This window comes from Micropterus dolomieu, linkage group LG23 (assembly GCF_021292245.1).
Source record: "Micropterus dolomieu isolate WLL.071019.BEF.003 ecotype Adirondacks linkage group LG23, ASM2129224v1, whole genome shotgun sequence".
Lineage (NCBI taxonomy): Eukaryota > Metazoa > Chordata > Actinopteri > Centrarchiformes > Centrarchidae > Micropterus > Micropterus dolomieu.
This window is the reverse complement of record NC_060172.1, coordinates 23,630,005-23,645,419: the sequence shown is the minus strand read 5'-3', so window position 1 is coordinate 23,645,419 and position 15,415 is coordinate 23,630,005. Positions and strand designations below refer to the sequence as shown.

The window sequence follows — 15,415 nt, the reverse complement described above, 5'->3', positions numbered from 1 at the left end:
AAATATCCATCCATCAGCTCATTCACACTATTAAATATGCAACATCTTAATGTAGATTTGTTGTAGGCCTTTCTCTCCGGACCATAACTGCACATTTTTATTATTGCTGTATTGTGCTTGAGGGGAAAAAAAAACCCTCTGCCCACAGCTATAATATGACACTGAATCTGACATGCTGAAGATTTAGTAGCTTGCTCTGGCGGCCTCTACTGCTGGGCTCAGGAATGGACACAAATGTGCCATTTTTTTGCCATTCCTACTGTATGAAACCACACATTTACCTTAATGAATATTCTGCCATCTGCTGGCTATGACCTGTGCACACCTTAATTTGACATTTCTCCTCAATGACAAGATCACACACTACATATACATTCCAATAAAATAGACCTCTTGACTAACTGAAATGACTTTTGGATTGGCATCATGCCAAAAATTAAGAAAGATAAACATGAATAAAAATCACTATCTTGTAATATAAAAAGACTGTAAATGTTTAACACGGGCACTGAGAACTGAATGTGTGTCGTCGTTTCCAACCATTCCAGGTCATCAAAGGTCATAAGAACAATCATCTGCAAAAAGTCTTTCCTCTGTAACTACCCTTTAATGTTTCCACAGAAGTGAGGCTGCGTGACCTTAACCTATTTGGAGTCACAGGGTCTGACTGTCTGCATTGTCATCAGCTCAGATTAGATGAGAAATTCGCCATTTTAATCAGCTCATATGATCCTTTCGTTCTCAGACTCTGATTTGTTTTAGGTAGAAGGAAATCAAAACAAACAAGCATGCAGTTTGTTAGCCGTTCTGCCTAAATCATAATCTTTGAGACATTTGGCCATTGAGTCTTTGAATGCTAAATATGACGGAAAACTCTTAAATTGAAGCCAACAGGATCAGTAATAACAGCTCTAGTGAACAGGCTTTGTAGAAATACTTGATATAGGGATTCATATTTGTAATTCCTGAGGCCTTGAACAGTACAGTCCATTCGATGTTTGTTGACAATCTGATGAGATTATGATAGAAAATCCAGAGCTGCTCAGTCGACATTGTGGACTGCTATTTTGTGCTAGAGAATTTACCCTTATTCCAATTACTCTGTGCTTTCTGTAGACAACCTACTTCTCATTCTCTGGATCAGTTTCAGATGTCACATCTTGAAGACAATAAGGGTTAAAGTTCACTGCTTTCTGGCTTCGAGAAAAATAGTTTCATGTTAACAAATATTGGCTGGACAGATATTTCTCTTTCACCTGTCCTGTCCTGTTGTAATGAAATCCAGACACATTATCTATTTTATATCACGAGTGTGTCTGTGCGGGGATGAGTCCTTTTTTATTTTAGAAAGATGACAAGGGACTGGTTTTATTATGATACAAATGAGCAGGGTTCAGATCTCAGCTGAAGTACAAACAGGAAGCTGTCAGCTGTTTGCAGCTTTGTAACAGCATAATAAGAGGTGTGAATCTCTGCTAATAGTCCCACAAGGCTGTAACGTTCCTCACATCCTAGTGCACAACCAAGTGATACAATAATGGTTCAATTTGTGGAACCTTAGTGGTGGGATTGAAAATGTAAAGTTTGTCCTCAAGGTGGCACTATCAATCTATGTGGAAGTATAATCATACTCAGAAAATATTATTTTGGTGTGCTTCTCAGTTTATGAAATATTTTAGGTATAAGTAAATTTTGTCCTGAATGAAAGCTCATGAAGTGAAAATGTTCATCCTCAAGGGAGCATGAACTGTAGTAAATGTCTTACAAATCTGTGCAAGAAGCGAGATGAAAAGTCTCCAAAAGAATTCTTCCTCTGGCGACATTGAGTATTTACAGAACATTTCATAGAGATTTGGGCAGTAGATGATGAAATATCAGACCAACTGACCGACATCAACATCCTCTGACACAGCTAAGTGCACTAATGGACCTAAGCATGAATTAAATGATCAAAATAAATAGGACATTATGAAATAAACAGTCATACAAACACATAGTGTAAAACATGTGTTAACGTCCTGCCACCCTTTCCCCGGATGAGCGGTTGAAGATGGTTGAATGGATGTGTTAATTAACTGAACAAAAATCATTTAATTTAAATAGTCATATGAATGACGTTTAATTATGAAATTTCAGATTTTATTGCATAATGCCATTATTTCCAGTTACACTTTAATTTCATGACACCTTTCAACGAATCAACTTGCTGCTGCTGCAAAATAAACACACTGCATGGACTAATCTCTGCTTTGTTGTAAACACTGCATTGACATCTCATCACCTTTTAAGTTAATGTGGCTAACGTGTTAGCAAACAGTTGCTTATTTAAATATCCAGCAGTTATGGAGCAAATAACCTATTTGGAGTCATGTTTTTGGCCACCTGGTAAATGTAAGTTCAACATTTACTCTCTTTAAGCTCTGCTTTTGTTCTCTACCAACTCCACTTGGAGCTGTGGCTGGATAGCTAAACAATGAGCTGAAACTAAGAGAGACCCCTTTTACATTGTGTCATTGTTTTCACATTGTCATTTGATACATTGCTATTATGAAAATGCAAATTAACCTGTAGTCACTTTAATATTAAATTAAGAATCATAAAATAACATTTGATAATAACTAGTGAATTTATTTATGAAGTTATTTCACAATTCATTTGTTTATTATATTATATTTTACACAATTTATCCATATAGTGAGAGTATGTATTTCATGATATCTTTTTTATTTATTTGATATTGAACACTTTGGGGCTAAACATGATGGAGGAAATTAACTTTCACAACATTAACTTGATCATTTAAATTTTTAAAGAAATTAATGAATCTAATTAAGTCGTCCCAGAAGTGTACGTACTGTGCGTCCCATTCGCTTTTGTGTTTGTGACCAACATCTCATAAACATAACTGGCATTAACTTCTCTGAGAACATGCTCTTCGCCACAAGGAAGAGGCTTTTGACCCTTTCCTTATTGCCACTATAAGAACACACTTTGGCTGCCCTTTTATACAAGTATAACTGTCATATACCCAGTGCAATGCTGATTGTGAAAGTGACAACTGTAGATTTTTAGATCTTACTGATGATCTGAACTCTTTCACAGTGCTGTCTATGTTCATGCCATACACTTTGATACTAGATAGATTTTCTTCTCCTTTCTCAAAAATGCCTTTTCTCATTTGATTGTATCTGAAACTTTGCATTTGTCCTCTCTCATGTCACCGCTAATCCAAATGATTTACTTTCATTTTCAGGATTATCTTCAGCTTGTGTACTTAGCTCCTGCATGGATTTACCTCATCACTGTTGGCTCCTTTCAAACATTCTTTTCCCCTCAATTTCATGGCTGGAATTATCCAGTGGATGGTTTGTCCGTCTGAGGGAGTCAAAGTGCTACTTGCGCTCCATAAAAGTTAAGCGTGGACCACTGAGTGCGTACCAGTTTGTCTTATTTCCACAGTTCGCTTACAGCTTGAGGATAACACATGGCTTATTAGCTGTGTTTGTACAATTTGACAGGCCTCTGTCTAATTGGAAGATTTCTTTTTTTACTGGTGAGGCAACATCAACAAATGATTTAACAGGGACAGATGTGACAAAACTACCAGCACATAAGGTGAGATGAACATCACATTAAGTGGGAGTTTTCTCTTGCTATCGTAAAGGAACAGTCATTGAACACGTTTTTACTTGTTTCACCTGAGTTGCTGAGTGGTGGGAGTGAAGGTTTTCCATTTCAGTCCCCCCTTCCCTCCCTTCTTGCAATCACCATGTCAGCCTTTGCATGACACCTCCTTCAGCAGGAGAGGTGCTCGTCAGACCAGTTTTCAGCCAGTGTTTATGTGCAAACGTATTTGGGTAAGTACTCTAAGACGGAAGTTCAAACTCAAGAAACTGGATTTGGTTCTGAGAAAGGTGTAACAAACTATTTTTAATGTAACAGATCTCCTAACAGAAATGTGAGACTGATTTTAACACACCTCTCAGGAGCTTGAGAGAACGCTGAACATTTTCATCACTTGAAGGATTAGACAGCCCTCCACAGGTGAGTGTTATTTTAAACTACTACTACTACTAGTGCTACAGGCACTTAAAACCCTTAATTTCTTGTTTTAACATTTTTATACATTTTTCTTTACTATAGTTTCATCTGTCATTTATTTTGTTTGTTAGTTTGTGTTTAATTCACTATTTATGAGACATTCAGGTCCTTTCTTACCTCAAACCCTCACGCCCCACTAAATGGCATGTGCTGACGTGTTAATGAGTCTACAGATAATATTTACACTTCTCTATTAATAGGTTTTCTAAAAGGTTTCTTAAACACAGCAGAAGCCCAATGATATCTACTGTCTTACCTGATCTGATTTGTAGAATTTTTTGCTGTGACAGCACTGAAAAAGACTTAAACACATCAACGTCACCACCGTGTACCGGCACGTGTGACGGCAAATGCCTGGAATGTGAAATGCTGTCACCTTTGCACAAAGATTAAACAGAGAATATGAGATCAAATGCTGTGAGCGGACATTCTCAATGTAAGAAACGTTTTTACAGACCTACTATAATACACTTATGGTCCACTAAAGAAGAGTAAATAACCAACCAAAAATAACCCGCCTGACTTCATTAACCAGGAACTCTCAAACAGATAACACTCGAGCACAAACAGACTCACAACCCTGTCTACCCCTTTACCCAGAGCCACAGAGTGGTTTATTTTCTCAATCAAAAAATGTGGTAGCTATGACACACAAGACATTCCAGTCTTCCGAACATCATATTCTAGAGTAAAACGATAACAAATAGTAAGAAAATAAAATCCCGTACAAACACAGGCGGGTGTGGCCCTAACAATGCACATGCATAAATATGACACTTCTGTGTGGGAGGGAGCTATAGGAGGGAACAACACCTGGAAACTTCCTTATTGTGGTGCAGGAAAGAATAAGTGTCCTACTGCTTTCTGAGAGGTAGGGTGAGCTTTTAGTGTTTCTTATTCTCTCCATTTCTTTTCTCTTCTCAGGGTTTATCTCTAGTATTGTTTCAATTTACACCCAGGACATTACCACCTAGTTTTGAGTTGCTGCTGTTCCACTTCAAGTAATTTTATTTTGTCAATTTGCTGCCCGCTCTCTCTGCACTGTTCTGGGGACTTCTAGTGAAAAATAAACTTTCTCTCAGTTTAGAGCCTGTTGTTTCCACTAAATGAAATGTGTTACACTGTAATGTGTTATTCTTGGCAAAAAAGTAAAATATCAAACAATCCAGAATAATTATACTGGAACATATTGTCCAAATGAAGCCCTGAGCGGTCAGTGAGAGGGGAAAAAAGATCAGGGGTAAAAATATCATTATTCTACAGAGAATACTGCCATGTTGTTCATCACTTCTTCCATCATAAACACAATTATTCTCTTGAAGGCAATATCCGGCCTCAAACACAATTCCTTCAATACTTGACACATTAGGTCAAACTGGACCCATGAAATGCCAATCACACACACTATTGCAGCCTTTGTTGCCTGTTGTTAATGTGTGAAGGACATGTTGTATTTATAATAATATTAATAATGGAGAATAGAATTCAAAAGACATTTTGTCCATCAGATAATTGCAGCAAATAAATTACAACAAATGTTAACTTATGACACACCTTTAGATATTTAGCTTGTGGGTCGTATGTCAGTCTGCTGTTGATCTGGGAATGAAGTAGTGCAGAGATTTACAGGCTGCACTTCAGCAGGCTTTGCCCAAAAATGCTCGGAGTCAGCGGTTAGAGGCAGATCCAGCCCCCATAAAGCACCACTTAACACTGTATGAAGTCAGAAAATGTCTGGTGTCTGTCATCAGTCTGCAGCTGTGAGGCTTCAGCGTCTGGACCATGGCTGTCCCGTACAAAAACCAGCATTACACTTACCTGAAGAGGGACTGCATCAAGGACAAGACGCTGTTTGAGGATCCAGAGTTCCCTGCCACCAATGCATCGCTGTTTTATAGGAAACCACTTCCTGGTAGGGTGGAGTGGAAACGACCAGGGGTGAGTAGCACAGAGTTGGTAGTGGTCCATCACAAACATTCATCAGGAAATGCAATTATAGCTGCAAATAAACAGTCACAGTTTACTGTACAAGGTGGCTTTTAAATGTCATTATTTTGAAATAACTGGGTTTGATGTGAGCAGAAGTCTGAATTGTAGCTCAAGTATAAAGATCAATGTACCACCACTACACTTGATTTGTACAGGTATAACAAACTAAACCGAGAATCTATTTAAAGTTTTTCTTTTACAATAAAAACGTGTGAAGTGCATCACAATGGCTTTTCTGTTGTAGGAGATATGCAATGAGCCTCATCTCTTTGTGGAGGGCATCAGCTCCCATGACCTGAACCAGGGACTCGTGGGTAACTGCTGGTTTGTTGCTGCCTGCTCCTGTCTGGCTTTGAAGCCACACCTCTGGAAGAAGGTGAGTTAATTTGGTTCCTTTAGGCTGACTGTGTCAGCTGAGGGGCTGGCGAATTGAATGTTGTTAAGTAAGTAATTGAATGTTGTTAAGTAAGTATTAATACAGCTACTACTGCAGCTCTAATGTGCACAAGTCAAACAGTTGGTACAGCAGCATTGAGGGTTTGAAACATGTAACCAGCTACCAGCACAAATCAAATCAGGACAGCAGAATTCAACTGTGAAGGGTTCACTCATTGGACTGTACTTGTACAGCGCATTTCTAGTCTTCAAACCACTCAAAGTTCTTTACACTACATGTCACATTCACACATATAGGTGCTCATTAGCAACAGGAACCAATCATACCCATCTGGAGCAATTTTGGGTTCACTATCTTGCCCAAGGACAGTTCGACATGCAGGCTGGAGAACCACAGATCTTCTGATTAGTGGGTGATCCGCTCTACCTCCTGAACCACAGCCATGACTCATAACTATAATGCTTTTGTAGTTTATTGCTGGTAGATATTATCATCTGAGCTACAACACATTTACAAGTAGAAGTGCTGTTAAACCTGAGTGAGATAAATTAACTTATATTTTACTTTACACTCCATGAAATTTGTTGTAGATTCTTCAAAACTTTTTATCAAAATAAAGGAGCGTCCAACAAAATGTAACCCCAATATATCAAAGAAGAATTTGGGAGAAGAGGACAGTTTGACAATGATGGAAGATGAACTGGAGAACATAACAATGGAGAATCAAATGTCAGCCACTAACTTTATGTTCAGCTTTGTGTAGAACGTTTTGTCAGAAAAATCTCATGGGGTTTTTCACTCCTGCTCAGAGAACTGACTATGCAGACGGTAACAGATAGAGCCAGTGTGAATCTTTAGAAGCCAGTATAATATTTTGGTCTTATCTATTAATAAGTTATTCCTGGTTAAACCTTTTCAAACCTTTTCAGCTGACAGTGAAATCTTAATCCATGCATTAATCACATCACGTCTGGATTATTGCAATGCTTTATTTCTTGGTCTTCCCAAAAAACTTATTGCAAGATTACAGTACGTTCAAAACTCAGCAGCAAGAGTTCTCACCTCCACCAGGCGTTCTGCTCACATTACTCCGGTGCTTCATGACCTTCACTGGCTACCGGTGGCATCACGTATCCACTTTAAGGTATTGCTTCTAACATTTAAGGCATTAAATGGTCTTGCACCCCCATATTGGTCTGATCTACTTTTCACATACCACCCTGCATGGTCTCTCAGATCAACTGAACTTGGTTTATTGTCCATCACTCGTTTCCGGTTGTCTACAGTAGGTGGAAGGTCATTTAGTGTTAATGCTCCAAAATTATGGAATTCACTGTCCCTTTCACTTCGAAATATTTCATCTGTGGCTACATTCAAGACACAGTTAAAAACATATCTATTTAACATGTATTTTGTTTAAATGTGACTATATGTATCCTATGTGATTGTAAGTTGTGCGTTAGTGTGTAAATTTACCATGTAAAGCGACCTTGAGCTCTGGAAAGGCACTATATAAATAAAACTTCTTCTTCTTCTTCTTCTTCTTCTTCAAAGAGCCGTATTCACAAAAAAAGAAACCAATACTTGTTTTTTAATATTATGAGCTTTATGCAAGGAGGTTGTCAGTGCAGACTTGTATCCTTCGGTATCATTGGATTAACATTATTTCCAATAATTTGATTCTGAAAGAACAATGTTGCTCAAAAAACTCTGCAACAGGGAGTTTGTGAAAATGTGTATATTACACATACATTCACCCCTTGTGTAATATTACATTTTTGTGAAATAAACATCAGCAGCAAAATAATGGTACACCTATTGGTTCTTGTACTTTGAAATGTGTTTATTTTATGAGTAAAAAATGCAGATCTCCAAAGCTTTTCTACTATACTCTAAAAGCTACATTATCCCCTTGATATTTCGTTATGCGCAAAGACATAATTTACACCATTTGCCTGGATTCTAACAATGTATTTAATTGAATTGTTGTGACTGCTGTATTTTGTAGCCATTTTGTTCAACTCTGTCAATTACATCACAGTAGGGGTCATGTGGCTTTTCGCTCAGCTGCAAAACTCCCTGGTTCAACTGAAAAATTACTTATTGGTCACACTGATCTTTGTTGCATTGTGTTCAATGTGTTTGTGTGTTCCCAGGTAATTCCTGACCATAACGAGCAGGAATGGGATCGAAAACACCCAGAGAACTATGCTGGAATCTTCCACTTTGAGTTCTGGGTGTTTGGACAGTGGGTGGATGTGGTGGTGGACGACCGGCTGCCTACAATCAACGGAGAACTCATCTACTGTCACTCGAAAGAAAAAAACGAATTCTGGAGTGCTCTGCTGGAGAAGGCCTACGCCAAGTCAGTAAACCTAAACCAGAGTGTCCCTTTTGCAGAAATAGATTTGTATTTATTTATGTGTATTTATATGTAGTTGATGTTATAAAAAAAATATATAACCATAATGATTATCATTACGTTAAAACATAATACATTACTACTACTACTGCTACAATTGTAAATCCTATTACTAGTACAACCTACCACTACTTATCCTACTAATCATACAATATATTTGCAATGTCTAATATAATAATAATAATTTCATTACATTACAAAAACATTTTGAAAATAAGTGTTGTATCATGTCATATCATGTCATGCAGAAAAAATACAACATACTGGCGATTAGTTAGAATGTATAACAAACTTTGAATTTTCCATTTTTGTGTTCAATTGTAACACCTCCAACTACTAAATAACCATGTGATTCTCCTGCACCCTCCGTGTCAAGACTCGCTGGCTGCTATGAGTCCCTGGAAGGAGGAAACACCGGAGACGCTGTGGTGGATTTCAGTGGAGCTGTGGTTGAAGCCATCAATCTGGAGACAGAAGCTCACTATAAGGACCAGAAAAAACAAGACCAGCTGTTTGAGGATCTACTAACAGTCTACGATCATGGTGGAATCATAAGCTGCTCCATTAAGGTCTGTGCTCTTCTTGCATGTTTGCGTCTCCTTCTCTATACTTGAGAGAAACTTTCCATAATACACCAATTGTTTTTATGACTCCATCAGGCACAGCCTCATGAAATGGAGAACAGAATGGCAAACGGACTGGTGAAAGGCCATGCATACTCAGTAACAGCAGTGAAGAAGGTGCGTATGGGTCACGGGCTGCTGGCCTACTTTAAGAACGAAACCATTCCTCTGATCCGCATGAGGAACCCCTGGGGCAAAATTGAGTGGAATGGAGCCTGGAGTGACAGGTAAGAAGTTAAATTCTTCTCCACTGTTTTTTGCCGTTGAAGGTGATACTCCACCCAAATTCTTCCAAAAGGTTTTAAAATGTAACACACTAACTGCCTGTAGATTTATAAGGTGACGGTAAAAAAATCTACCTAAATTTATCCTGGGTACGGTGAATTCTAGGAGTGACCAGAACAAATACAAGAATTCAAAAAAAGTATGGAACTTATGACAAACATATCCTGTGGTGTTATCCACTACAGTCTACTGTCCCTACTCAGTATGTGCCAAAAAGTCATATTTTTGGATAAATATGGTTCTGAAGTGCTAAGGTGTGCAAATCGACATGCACTCCTACTACAACCACAAGATTCATTATCTGCAAAGAAACAAAAAAAAACATTTGCTATAACCACATTTTATGACTCAGAAGGTAGATTTTGTGAAGATTATAACTTTAAAACTATTTGTTTGTACCTACTAGCAATTTATAAATGCATCCATCATCTCTGCTTGCTGTTTGTCAGCTCTGAGGAATGGTCAAAGGTTGGTGATACAGAGAGAGGCAAACTTGGCATCACAGTAGAGGATGATGGGGAGTTCTGGTGAGTGATTTAGCTCCTCCAATTACAACAACCTATGGGATTTATCTCCTCTTTCAGAGTGGAATGATGAATTTTCTGTTCACACCCACAGGATGTCATTCACAGACTGGTGCAAGTTCTTCACAGATGCAGATGTTTGCCGTCTCATCAATACATCACTGGTTAGTGTCCAGAAGAGATGGCATGAGTTTGTGCACTTTGGGAGCTGGACCAAACATGCAGAGCCACTGTTAAACCGCTGCGGTGGCTGTGCTAACCACAAGACGACATTCCTGCAGAACCCACAGGTACTGCAGGGTCAGGGTGGACCTCACACCACCTGTGTGCATGCACATTTATACACATGTATCACTCCTTTTCAATTTCTTTTACAGTACTTGTTCGATATTACAAAGGAAGTCGATGAGGTCCTAATCTCCTTGCAACAGAAAGACTTGAAGATCCACAGAAAAGAAGGTCAAGGAGAAAATCTAAGCATTGGCTTCGGTGTCTTCAAGGTGAACCACCATACTTTATTGATCTAATGAAAGGTTGATATTTGATCTGTAACTGCGTATTGCACGATAAGAGCCAAAAGAATTATAAACCAGGGGAATCAGGAAAAGATTTGAAGGGTATCTGAAACATTTTACAAAGATCGTGGTGAGGCTGACTAGAGATGAGTTATTACAGAGGAAATGGTGCTCGTCTGGAACAAGACGTCAGTCAGAGGTCAGTTTGTTTTGGGGGAAAACAAGGTCCTTTCAACACATTTTGGCTTTCATTTTGTTCAAAGAATTTGGCTTCGTTTGACTTTTCTACTCATTTTTTGAGCAAACAGTTAACGGTTGTTGGGTGTTTCAAATGACAGGCAGACATTACTTGATCGGTTTATCAGATCTAAAACAAGAGGCTGAATCGTAGGCTACATGATTAAATGGAAAAAAATGCACATTATTTAGTTGATTGTTTCAAGCTGGAAAACAAAATGGGACCAAACACATTTCTTTAAAACTCCCAGTAAGGTGCAAAGAGAGAGTGCAGCTCCTTCACAGCCATGATAGACATCTCATGCATTACGGGTTCATTTGGTTCATTTGGTGGTTTCTGGAGGTAAAACAAACCCATAAAAGTATATGTGTTCTATGTTATTATATACTGAACATATGTGAGACCACAACCTCACAAAAAAGATGGGATTTTTTTTTTTTTAAATATAATGTTTTACATTGGAGATGATTATGTGTAGAACTGCTACATTTAGAACGACAGATCAGTGCAACTCTGCTGTGTTTCAGTTAAGGTCTCAACAAAGTCCTTTCAAGCAGCTGTCAGACTTGTCAAATTAGATCAAGCCAGGTTCAAGCGCGCACACTATACACCCTTATCATGCTGATAGGAGTGCAGCCGAAGCGGAAGGTTCTGGACAGCAATAAACACTGGTGGCACAAAGAGCTTGTGATTAAAAAAGCAGCTGTGTGTACACAGCCTGTTGAACTGTGTGAGCCTGAACCTGAATTTAACCCTTGTCATGTATGGTCATCATGCAAGTGATCTATCCTCCTACTTCATTTGACGGACTCCAGACATTGCCCACTCTATATACTGTCTCTGTTTTTTATGTTGTCATCCACTGCACTTTGAGAAGTAGATCAGTATGGTAGTTATGACCCTTTCAACCAAATTCCACACTATTAAAATATGTGTATCAGTGGACGTCTGGTATCCCAGCAACTCAGTGAATCCTGGAGTTTGAGGATTATGATTATTATGTTAACTATGGCTGACTGTTAACTACTCAAACAAGAATGATATGCAGTATAATAAACCTGGAGCAGGTACAACAGGATTTTCTTTTCTTTCAGCTATACTGACTCATCTTACCAGTTCAAGAATTATATTACTATGTACTTTCACACACACACTTTTTCTTCTGCCACCAGGAGGCAGAAGAACCTGTGTAAGCAGCAAACACTAAATATTTTCTCCTCTAGATTCTGTTAATACCCATAAAATGGCTTATAAAGGTAAAAAATGGTAACCTTTGTTTCATCCCATGAAATATAGTAACACACTGTCTTTCAAACCTAAACTAGTCTAACCACAATGGGTACGTTAACATGCGCACTAGTATCCTGATCATATTTGGGATTTGATGTTTACATGAAACATGAGAGACCTGGTTATTCATATCCCTGATTACATTATTCTAACCGTATCCAGGCTTTTAATCATCTGTGTGCAGCTGTGTCCTGATTTCTCACCATCTCAACCCCAGGTAGCATATGGCAGGTTTCTCAAAACCGGGACAAAATGTACAAACACATAACCAGGATACTGCAAAAACCCAATCATAACCAGGATACTAGAGCACATGTAAATGCGCTTGTTGTTAAAATCACCTGCTAGACTTTATACCTGAGGAGTAAAGTCACCAAATGAAGCCCAAATGCTTTTCCTTTCCCAGGTGGAACTTAACAGGAAGTATCGGATGCATGACATCCTGACTCAACAGTGTGTGGCAACGTCCACCTACATCAATGCTCGGACAGTGTTTATGAGATGCAAGCTCCTACAGGGCCGCTACGTGATCATCCCGACTACCTTCAGACCCCAGACGCTGGGGGATTACATGATCCGAGTTTTCACTAGTGTGGACTCACATTGCAGGTATGACTGTGATGGAGGTGTGACATCAAACCAGTGACAGTGTGCAGTTGAGTGAGTATAAATCAGCAGCATGGCTGTGTTTTATGCAGTCAGACAGAAATGTAATGTTCACATATCTGACAATTCTCAGGTCTTGCGAGACACTGCAGAAAAAACAGGAACACAGCTGTTCTTTGACTTCATTTCAGAAATCGATGAATGGAAAATATCCAAAGAAAACACTTAAATGAATGTTTTGGAGAAGGGAGACTATAACATTATGTCACATTAAATCACTAACACCCCTCTCCCACTGCTTTTCCTGGCCAAACATTCTGTTTTGCCAGATCATTAAACCAGTGTTGTGTCTAGGAAACATAATGTCACTTCCCTGGTCTACCAATTTGCTTATATCAAGATCTAGGCCAGAGTACCAAGATACAGGAACTCTATTTCTCTCCTGGTCCTTAAATTCTCCTCTACTCTCACAGGGAATTGATTGAGGATAAGCCAAGGGTAAGATGCTGGAGTTCATTCCTCGGATATCCACAAGCTCTGACTCATGTCTATGTGCACCGAGCTGAAGGGCTGCAGAACCAGGACAGTACAGGAGGTAATAGGACTTTACACAAGCCAGACTATACTTCAAATATTCTAATCAGTGTAATCACTCTGTAGTCCACCAGTTTGGTTTGCTGAGATGGATCCTTACTTGTTTTCATGCAGGTGCAGACCCCTATGTGATAATTTCCTGTGAGGGCCAGTCAGTAAAATCCATCATGAAGAAGGACACTTTGCAACCAGAGTTTGGAACTAGCGCCATTTTCTACAGGAAGAATCCCAGAAAGCCCATAACTGTAGAGGTAAGATGGCATCTCTCTGGTCCTGATGACTGCAATTAATCTCAGTGACTGGTGGTGTGTAGGGGTTGTAGCTCTCTATCCTGCGGTAACCATATATCTAAAACATGTCGACTTTTCAGACTCAGAGAAACAGCCTTGTTTAAACTAAATGCATTTTTGATAATAATCCAATGTGTTTTGAAACGGTTTTGAGGCAGGACATTTTTTCACAGCCTATTGAGGAAAATACTCCTTCAATGTATAAAAAATACTGAAAATTATAATGTAAATTATAAATATAGTAACTTGCTAAGCTGCCCTATACTTGATAAAAGCAGATTTATATTAAGTTTATGGTGCCTTTTCAGTTTTTACCTTGCAAAGCAAACAAATCTCTCTTTAACAGAACTAGTGGGTGAATATTAATATATGAACAGTAGTAGTTTAAATGATGTGGCAATTCTTTCATAAAAAACACAACTTGATACTGTAGACTAATTATAGAACCACAGTTCCTCAAAGTTTAACAGTTTCTTTGGATTAAATATGTTCTATATAATATGTACTATATATATATATATATAAGCTCACATCCAACTAGTGATCAACTGACAGATGTAATGGCCACTTGTAACTGGCTGTGATTGAGCACAGGATATCATCTTTGCCTGATGACGTCATAATCAAATCAGAGTCGTCAGCTCTCTGCCAAAGCCCTGCAGATGTACTATGGTCATTTTGTAATGTATGACAGTAGCATTCTTACATATATTTCAAACTGACTTGTCTTCCTCAGGTGTGGAACAATAACTCAGTGAAGGATGAGTTTATGGGCCAAGTGGTGTTGTCCGGGTCGGTGAAGGACACAACTGACCCTCAAAAGCTAAAGCTGAGGAAGCAAGGACAAACGGATGAGATGCCCGGCAGCATCAGTCTGAGGATCATCACTTCTACCCAGCTGACCGCCATGTGACCTTGTCAGTGACCTAACAGAAGGCGGGATCTTTCTCAGCGCTGAACTATGTGGTGAACATCTTGTGAAACTCGACATATGCCATTATCATCAAAGAAGCAATGCCAGTTGTGATTCGACCTGTTTTCTACTGCTGATGTTGATGCTTGTGTATGATTACACTGAGTAGAATTTTACACTATTGATTGCACATTGTTGAATTATTTGCAAAGTTGACAGGTGAGCAGGGCACTATTGGGCAGACTGAATGTCAATGTTATTTTTGCCAAAATGATTAAACTTTTGAATTATGTTTAATTCAAATATTTTTTGTGTAACTTACTAAAATATCTTTAAACTGACGTTTTACAAGTTGCTTGTAAAGATATATATATTTTTTATGTTACACTATATATACTGTGAGTGATATGGCAGTAATTTGTCATTAAAGTCTTACTTGACCTCTATAGTCTCTTTAATGCAGAAAAACTTACCACATGTACAACACAAAATGCATGTTTCATCAATTTTTAATGCATCTCATGTTCCTCTTTTCCATCAGTTCATAGCACCATGTTTTATTGTCATGATTATTAAGAAAATGCAGAACCCTGAATGGCATAAAGAATAAAAAGAAATTCAACCTAAT

At 38.5% G+C, this 15,415-nt stretch overlaps 1 protein-coding gene across 2 annotated transcripts; it reads left to right on the top strand.

Moving 5' to 3' along the window:
* Positions 1-3,885: 3,885 nt before the first annotated feature.
* On the top strand, positions 3,886-15,270 carry LOC123962804 (calpain-5-like). Of its 2 annotated transcripts, none has more exons than XM_046039164.1 (13): positions 3,886-4,044; positions 5,853-6,039; positions 6,335-6,466; positions 8,644-8,852; positions 9,286-9,478; positions 9,569-9,759; positions 10,267-10,344; positions 10,436-10,631; positions 10,719-10,841; positions 12,791-12,993; positions 13,464-13,585; positions 13,699-13,835; positions 14,611-15,270. In XM_046039164.1, exons 2-13 carry the CDS (start codon positions 5,884-5,886, stop codon positions 14,785-14,787), a joined length of 1,917 nt encoding a protein of 638 aa, XP_045895120.1. In that variant the 5' UTR covers positions 3,886-4,044; positions 5,853-5,883; the 3' UTR covers positions 14,788-15,270. The 2 variants fall into 2 exon arrangements, with proteins under 2 accessions (XP_045895120.1, XP_045895121.1); XM_046039165.1 differs by lacking the exon at positions 3,886-4,044 and adding an exon at positions 4,915-4,972.
* Positions 15,271-15,415: the final 145 nt, after the last annotated feature.

Coding starts and splice junctions, on each gene's coding strand:
- LOC123962804 (XM_046039164.1), top strand. CDS start 5,884: ATGGCTGTCCCGTACAAAAACCAGCATTACACTTACCTGAAGAGGGAC. Junction 6,040..6,334: donor TGGAGTGGAAACGACCAGGG/GTGAGTAGCACA, acceptor TTTCTGTTGTAG/GAGATATGCAATGAGCCTCA. Junction 10,345..10,435: donor GAGGATGATGGGGAGTTCTG/GTGAGTGATTTA, acceptor TCACACCCACAG/GATGTCATTCACAGACTGGT.